This window comes from Apteryx mantelli, chromosome 4 (genome assembly GCF_036417845.1).
Source record: "Apteryx mantelli isolate bAptMan1 chromosome 4, bAptMan1.hap1, whole genome shotgun sequence".
NCBI classification, from domain to species: Eukaryota; Metazoa; Chordata; class Aves; order Apterygiformes; family Apterygidae; genus Apteryx; species Apteryx mantelli.
In genome coordinates, this window is record NC_089981.1 from 12,172,400 (window position 1) to 12,181,463 (window position 9,064).

At 43.5% G+C, this 9,064-nt stretch overlaps 1 protein-coding gene across 1 annotated transcript; it reads right to left on the reverse strand.

The window, feature by feature from the left end:
* Window positions 1–4,710: 4,710 nt before the first annotated feature.
* On the reverse strand, window positions 4,711–5,604 carry LOC136991926 (olfactory receptor 4S2-like; the record flags this gene model as incomplete). The annotated part of the gene is made up of 1 exon (XM_067295422.1): window positions 4,711–5,604. A coding segment is annotated over exon 1 (894 nt), but the record flags the coding sequence as incomplete, so codon positions are not given.
* Window positions 5,605–9,064: the final 3,460 nt, after the last annotated feature.

Sequence of the window (9,064 nt, forward strand, 5' to 3'; positions counted from 1 at the left end):
GTGGCATAGAAGACTAAGAAGAATGTGAAGCATACTTTTGCTAATGTATCATCTTGTGTGAGTCCCTGGAAGACAAACTCCGTCACATTGTTTTTGTTCTTCACATAGGTCACGTAGACAGGACCTGAAGCACAGAATAAAGCCACCTGTGATGGCATTAGAAACACAGTGCTATCAGTACACATCCATGTCGATCACTGGTATGTTCAATATCAATGTATTCCCTTTTATGTCTTTTGGGGAAAGTTTCCTTTCAAAGTCAATGCTTCTCTCAAGGAGTGACAGTTGATGTCTAACCCAGAATGTATTACTGATGTGTGTAATAGCGAGTTCCGTTTGTTTGCTTGAGGGAGTTGGTGGAAATATCCTCCAGATTCATATTTCTGATCTTTGCCCCTTTTAAAAAGGAAGACTAGTCACTAGGTTCCCTAAACATCCACTTTTGTTGTGTTGATTTGGAAATGAAAAACTGACTGAGAAGGATAGTGCATGTTTTGATTTGAGTCTCAACACACTAGTCATCCCCTAAGGAATTCTGCTCAAGCAGTGAACGTACCTTCTTTTTCAACCCTCTGAGGGAATTCAACAGAACTAGTCCTTGCTATTGCTCTCTGACTCTGGTAGAATGTCCATGCATTTCTGTGCAACCATCAGTGTTCACATCATGACACAAGGCAGCTGGCTAATTAACATCACTTCAGCTATCAGTGTAGATCCTTCTGGAGGAGGTAAAGTGGACACCTACCTCATGTCTGTTTAGCAGAGATGTGCCTTTAGGCACAAACTGTCTTTAAGGCGCCCTAAGTGAAATCAGACCATGTTCAAGGCATGCCAGGAAACCTGAAGCAGGAGAGTCATTGTCCTATATGTGCTGTACAGGGCTACATCTTGTGTGGATTGGTTCCAGTTATTGCTCATGAGTTTCTGGGTTGCGACCTCAGTCTCCAAAAGAGCGGGCTTGTGTTTCCTCAGACCACCTTTCCTACAGTACATGGGTGCATACTGGAGGTAATCTGCATTAACGATGTGTTAGTAAATTTTTTGTACACCTCAGCCAAGTTCTGGACTATAAATACACCGCTGCTGAATCTCCTTTACTCACCAACACCCTTGTATTCACCTTTGCTGCACTCTAGTGCAGTACGCAAGTATCACTAGTGTTCAGTTTCTACACTGAAAAGATAGACGGCAAGAGCTGCATAACAATGTCCACAATACTGGCAAGTCCTTTGGGCTCTTAACCCTGTTCCACAATCACAGGTCAATCAGTTCTTTCTCACGAGATCTCTGCCTCTTCCACCCTCCAACTTTAGCAGCAGAGGAAATATTCTTTTGTGTCTCCAGCCCTATCTCCATGCCACTCCATGGGCAGAGGGAAAGCAGTGTGGGGAAGCCCAAAGCGTGTGTGTTAAGAGCATTGTTGCCACGATGTGTACAGCTAGAGGGGACAAGTTAAGACTGAGTACACAGGAAATGCTGCAGCTACCTATTGAGTCCTTGACTCTGTATCACCAGAAACTTCCTTTTGACAGATATTTCTGGAAATGGCATATAACTGAAAAATAAGCAAAGAAGACACCAATTAAAACAAAGGGTAAAAAAATTGGAGTTCTTTTTACTTCATAAAATGCACCTCACAAAAGCCACTCAACAGTAATGCCTCTTTTCAAAGGCAGGATTTCATAGTCACGCTTGAACAAAACAAAGAAGCAAGATCAGAAAACTTACACAGTTTGTATTTGCTAGTCTCCAACAGTTTGCCTGCTATTCTCCTCTGATGACCTCTCGGACCACTTCAGGCAGTTTCATCAAAACCTCTCAGCTCCAAGCTTCTTCTTGTGTGTCACGAGAGCAGTCCACATCTCTGCCAGGGCTGAAAACTACAGAGGATGAAACGGACAGCCTGAATGTCTAGCTCCATTTCTCATTCTGCAAAAACAACTTCCAAGAGCATCTGCAAGAACAACTCTCTCTCTCTCTCTCTCTCCAGATGGGGAAGTTGTGGCAGAAATATTTCAAGTAAATTGCACAGCAGAAGCACAAGCTTACCAGAAGCAATGAGATCGCAGAGGCATGTGAAGTTTTCTTTGTCAGAAAGAATCAGTGGACGGGGAGCTAAAATATATATTTTGGACAGCTATTAGAGTAATCTCTACAGGGTGACTCTGGAGCGTGATCACCTAGACCATGTCACATTGTGTGGGGATTTGCTTGCTTTCTTGCTTGCTTTCCAATGCTGTCCAGATAAATGGACTTCATTTAGTATTAGCTATGTGCTTCTTTTGGAAACATTTCTATTTAAAATCAATGTCATGGCTGACCATTTGCAAGAGTTTGTGTTCACATTGCCCTTGCAATCAAACATTTTTTGAGTAAAGATGTCTCTTACATGTGTCACATATTTTTTCCCTTCAAGCCAATATTTCACATATGCTTTCTTCTTTCTTATTAACTTGCTCTTACCATTGCATGTTTGCAGCATAAATAAATATCAGAACTGTGCTATATGACTGTTGGCACTTAGACATCTGGTCTGTACACGTTTGAAACAAGAAGTAAACGAGGAAATCATTTCAAGACTTTAAAAATGTTTGTGGTCAGGCCTCACTACTTGCCAGGTATTTTTACTCAGGCAATGCAAAATACAGAAGCAGCTGTTTAGTCCTCATATTAAGTCATTATAAGAATCTGGGCCAATGTGTAGAGGAAACAAATGTTGTTGTTGTTGTTGTAGTCGCTTTCCATAAGCTATGGTCCCACTGTTGCCTGCTAGCATCCGGCAGCCAGAAGAGAAATCAGAAAAATCATGGCGTTCTTCCCCAAAGCATTTAAAAGAAAAAAAACAGTTTTAAAATGATAAGCCTTAGCTTGAACTGGCCGTGTGCCCTAACCCCTTCGCAGTTTCAGTATGAAGGGGGTCAGTGGGCCCCATCTGTCTTTCTACCTGCCCCACCCCGGGTGAGACAGACCAACCTCTGAAGGCGCCTGTCTCTCTCTGTTGACAATGGTGCTCAGCTAGACAACTGTCCTTCATTGCATGAAGAATTTAGACTGCTACAAATAGGTGGGGATGATCCCACCTTTAGCTGTGTCCACAGAGTGTGAATGCTGGGTGAGGGACATGCTGACCCGGGCCTGAGGGACACTATCCCTCTAAGCCTTGAGAATCAGGATTTATCCCAGTTCCGTCCTGCTGGCTGCCATCCACATAACCCACCACGGTGAGGAGAAGACACTGAGATGTCCGCAGTGTACTGGTGCATGCCTGTGAAACGGGAACCCACTCTGCCACCCCCTGCATAGAGCAGAGGACATTTGGGGAACCAGAGCATTTGCGACATTGTCCCACGGTTTGGTCCGTAGATCTGCCGCTCTCCTGTGCAGGGAACACCTTCTTATCTTGAATCACACTTAAGCCATGTTAAGGTGCAACACAAGTGCAAGCAAGTGTTTACAGGGAACATGAAGTGAAGGAAGGAAAAAGAAAGTGCTTTATTTACTTTGAGAGTGCATTACACAGATGTCTTTCTCCCTCACGCAGCTCATTTGCTCTTTTCCTCCTGGCAAGGTAGGAGTCAGGGTCCCGTGGCTCCTCGTGGCTCCTTTGGCCTTGTGGAGAACCTTAGCTGCTACAACTAACCTCCCTGTGGCAGCTGTGACTGGCTCTGAGGTGATTTAATCTTCCATCTTCACATTTCTTCTCTTCCCTCCTGCAGCAGTAGCTGCTCCAGCTATTCCCTTGGAATACATGTTTCTTCCTTTGCCTGGGCCTGTAGATGTGCCCTGTTGGGCTAGGAGTTATCCTGCGTACAGGAATTATTCCCAAACAACTCTTTTTTTTCATTGACACATAAAATTGTGCCCCCCAATGCTTTCTTTGGTGGCGACAATCTCCTACGGTGAGCAATTTATCTTTCACTTGGATCTTTGATTCTCTATTAGTCTAAACAGTAAAATGCAAAATCTGAGGCAGAGATGAAGGGCAGAGGGGATGGCTAGGAAGGAGGGCATTAGTGATAGGTGAACTACTGCAGAAAGGCAGAGAGTTGCACTGGAATGGGAAGGGGAGAAGCTTCTCCTCATATCATCTGCATCAGCAAATGACCCAACCAGCATCTAATATCAGCAGTTTAATTGCTAACCCATGGATTCAGCATATGACAATGCAGTACTCCTAAGAAAGCATTTACTCCAAAGTAAAGGGGAAGGAAGCCTTTGGTACAATTGCTTCCAGCAGCAGGTGACCAACAGCCTTGCAGACACCATGGGCCATCGTTTCCTAGCTGAGTAGATTACAGAGTAGATGGAGTTTGTCTGACGGAAAGTTTACACCTGGGAGAGCTCGGACTAATGGGATGCTCTGCCTGGAACACATTTTAATATTTTTGATAGCATTCATTTCTTTATTTGCTGGTGTCTCAGCAGTGCTTGGAAGCCCCAGTCCTGGGCCTGTGCTATTCAAAAAGAGAACATAAAGGGAAGCCCTGCTAGTCACAGAGTTTACAATGCCATTCCAATCAAAACATGAGCTTTCAGTGTCTTCCTAATTACTGCAACAGCTAAAACCAAGCTTTTCTTCAAAAGGGAGCTTTCAGTAAATTTTCCAAAATGGAATTATAGTGAGAGAGACTTGATTTTCTCAGCTCCTGAGAAAATGTTACCACAGTTCTACACCTCACCCTTTTCACGCCAAACTTTTCTATTCCACAGTTTTCTCATGGCACTTTTCACCTCCTCATTTCTCAGCGTGTAGATGAGTGGGTTCAGCATGGGCGTGATGATACTGAAAAACACAGCTAACCTCTTGTCCTCCGAGAGACTGCTGGATGGGCGTAAGTAGGTGAATGTGCATGGCCCAAAGAAGAGAATCACCACAGTAATGTGGGACCCACAGGTGGAGAGGGCTTTGTACCGCGCTTCGGACGTTTGCCTTCTCAAGGAAAACAAAATGACAATGTAGGATGTGAGCAGGATGATGAAAGAGACCAAACAAATCATTCCACCATTGGCAACAACAATGATGCCTGCGACATAGGTGTCGGTACAGGCCAGTTGTAGTAGGGGATTGACTTCACAGAAGTAGTGGTCAATTTTGTTGGGGCCGCAAAAAGGGAGGCTAACGGTTATGAGGGTCTGCACCAGGGAGTGCACAAAGCCCCCCACCCATGAACCCATCACCATCCAGCCACACACACGCCTGGTCATGAGGGTGGTGTAGTGCAGGGGTCTGCATATGGCAAAGTAGCGATCATAGGCCATCACTGTGAGGATGAAGATCTCAGCGCCGCCGGAGATATGAAACCCAAATAGCTGTGCCATGCAACCCCCAAAGGAAATGGTTTTCTTTTCAACAAGGAAGTCAGCAATCATTTTGGGAGCTGTGACAGAAGAGAAGCAAGTATCTGCAATGGACAGGTGGCAGAGAAAGAAATACATGGGGGAGTTCAGACGCTGACTGCTAACTACAGTGACAACGATGAGCAGATTTCCTGCCACAGTAACAATATAGAAGAACAAAAACACCACAAAACATATTTTTTGCACCCCTTGGTTCTTTGAAAGGCCCAGAAGAATGAATTCCTTCACACTGCTTGCATTCTCCATGTTGATCAGTTGGGTGCCAATATGCAATATACAGCTTATACACCTGGGAAAACAAAGACAGACACATGATTCATCAGCATTTTTTCATTATTAATAATGAGTTCTATATCAGAAGTGGATACAAACCAAGAAAGATATAGCATTAGTATTAAGCTTATGAAGTGTTTAGTTTCTGTCATGTATTTTTTTTTTCACAGCTGTTTAATTCTCCACAGTACAAAGCTTCTGCCATGGCTTTGGTGGCACGGAGATAGGTGCACTCTGTGATATGTTCCTTAATCCTGGTCCTCCAGGATTTTGAAGGACTGGCTCCATGGCTGATAGCCTTCCATGCACTAAGGACAAGGCCAGAGTGTTCACCTTGGGCACTACAAGGCAGATAATGCAGCATGTTTGCCCTCAGGGTAGACAAAGTCCCTGACAGCAATCTTTGTAAAATGGGTGTCTTTAAGAATACCCGGAAATATTGCTCAGAATGATGATTTGTTTTATAAGTACCCACTTATAGGGAAAATGTACCCACATGCAGAGAAAAGAACTCTCTTGTGTATATACATTTTGAAACGTAAATATGAAATGTCACAGGCTGAAAAATGAGTTCTGGGAAGGTTATCTATCATGGAGGAGAAAAAATTGCACATATGACTTAATGTAGCATTTCACATTGTTCTAAATCTCAGCATTGTTTTTATCAGAGGAAGGAAGAATGAAAGACTCTTGTGAGATCTTCTGTCCCAGCACTGTACTGATTTTACCTAGTGTGATTTTTGATACAGTCTGCGTGATGCTTTCAAGGGTTAACTTAGCTTAATGAAGCTAATCTAACTAAACTCCTTCAACAGCCAGTATAAGTCTCTCTATAGGCTGATTCAGAATGACTGAATTAGGGTCCTTTGCAGAACCCTTTTTTCCTCCACTCACTATGAGGAGCTTAAGCAAATTAGCACCACCAGGTTAGAATGACCTTTAGAGAACAATCCCTTTTGGTGCCTGAAAGTAGCTCAGAGCTTTTTGTAATGCCATCCACCTGTTTTAGGTTATGGCTGAGCTCCTTGTCCCTAGGCATTTCTACATCCATACAGTTTCTCATTCGAGACAAGGTCACATTCCAGCATAAACAGGAGACTTCTTTGGTTCACCCTGTGTTCCAGCTACAACCCATCGAGCATTACATGTCACTAATAAATGAGTAGCCTACATCTTTAGAAAGAGTGTAACGTCTCTAGCTTGCCTTTATGCACCCAGACCACCAGAGTTCCTTTGGTCAAGGAAGTCTGGGAACCACCAGATTAAACTCTTCACAGAGAGTTTAAGGTCAGCCAAAAGCGGGCACTCTTTTAATAAAAATATCCCCTGTATGAGCTTCCTTCTAGGATCAAAACATTCCCCGTCAGCTGGTGTTAAAATGCACCATTTTAAGTCCTGCAGAATTCCATCACAACCAGGTCTTCTCATTTGTATTCGTGATCTGTGAGCAAATCTGTGGAATGATTCAGTTAAGCCAAGTTATCTACCAACTACTTCAATCTGCAGCATAATCAGAAATTCTCATGCAGGCACAAAGTGATGAAGCATCCACAGGAAACACTGAAACTGAGAAAAGCCAAGATTACTTTCAAACCCACAAAGTGAAGCCGAGAGAGGAGGTGGGGAAAGGTAGGGACTTTTCCTATGCTTGCAGTTGTACTTACACTAGATGAAAGTTTTTCAAGCAGAAGGGTAAAATTTACATGGATGGTTCCCCTTCAGATATTTCTACAAGGAAAAGGATCAGTAAGAACAACGGGAGGTCAGTTTCTCCCTCGTCTTACCAGGTCGTGATCCTTTCTACCCCTCTTCCTTCTACTGAGCAACGACGTAGACTTCTCAACAAAATAAATGACAGGGATGAAATGAGCACACCTTTATGGCTGTGCAGTACCCAGTCGAAAAGAAATAGCTGGGCTCCATCCAAGCCAGAGCATGACTGGAAGCATACCACAGCAATCGCAGGGCCATATTTAGGCAGTCAGAAAGGAGCGACCAAGAGAGAAATGGTCAGGGGAAACTGTATGCCTGAATACCAGCAGATGGCAAACACCTGAGCTAAAAACAAGGTGTGCATCTACAAAAGGACCGATTCACAATTCAGACAGCTCGGCTATGTGTCTTGCTTGATAAGGTCCTTTCCATCACCACCAAACTGCATCTAACAAACTCTCTCATCTGTCTGATCTCATCTCATCGCCTTAAGTCATGTAGGCACCTGTACCTAAGCTAGGCAGATTACACCTGACCAGTCTACTTGTAGATGTGATGAATCATGTGCTGCCGGTACCCGTTTCTTACTGTTGACTCCAAGAGGATTACTAGAATGACTAATTCAGTAGAGGATTGCCACCAGTTATGGCTTATCTCTTCAAGTGCCTTTGCAGGGGTAGACCTGAGCTATATGACATAATGCAATCAGCTGCAAAATAAAATGAATCTCATGTGTACTCTTAACATCTCAAAAAGGGTGAGAAATTGCACCATCTCCTTACTGCATGCATTCTTCCCTAAAATCTCAGGTGGTTATGGGAAACAAAAGAATAATATCGAAGCAATCTAATCTGCGGCTGTAGAACTAGCTCTGTATATGATTCTAGCCAAAGATAACTAGAGACAGTTGATAACTTCAGTGGAAGTTCCCTTCTGTATTTTCACATTTGTGCAAGAAGAAAGGAAAGGGAAGAGGAAAGCAAAGCAAAGCAAAGCAAAGCAAAGCAAAGCGCATCAAAGCGAGAAACCAGAGAAGCTGTAAAACTTACCTCGCCTGTGTTTAGAGATCTAATTTTTTGTGTAAGGGCTGTACAACTTTATCTCCTCAACTTCTGTCTCCCCTGGTATGAATGTGTTAGAGCACAGCACTTTTAAAGAACATAGAATGGCTTCTGAAAACCTTCCAAAACTTGCTTAGGAGGTGGCTGTTAGTGTATAATCCAATCCCATCTAATTTATTACTTGCTTTCGTGTGTCACAAGTGTATCTTGATGTTTCCTGCCTGTGTGAGAAGTGGTTTAATAGGCTGTGTGGATGATGTGACCTGGGTGTGCTGAATGATGCTTTCATACCCCAGCAGCTGCAAAAAGGGCTGAGAAGAAAACCGTTTAAGTACCAACCTTTAACCCTCTCCCAGGAAATCTTCCACCTGAAGGGCTCTTGGGGCTGGAGGAGGGAGGGGTGGAGGCTTGGTGAAGGGAAGGCGTGAAAGAAAGGGGCAAAGGAGGAGAATGAGTTCTGTCTTGACTGAAAAGTTTAAGTAAATATATTTTAAAGAAACAGTTGTCAGTCAGTGCTTTTATAATGATATCACAAAGGCATTTCGGGGTTTCTCCATAAGAAATAACAGTCAAAGGAGTAGCTGAGTATTCAACTGGACAAGCATATGCATGGACCTATGCAGCTAACGCTTCTCGGAGTTCTTCCTTACTCCAAGCTG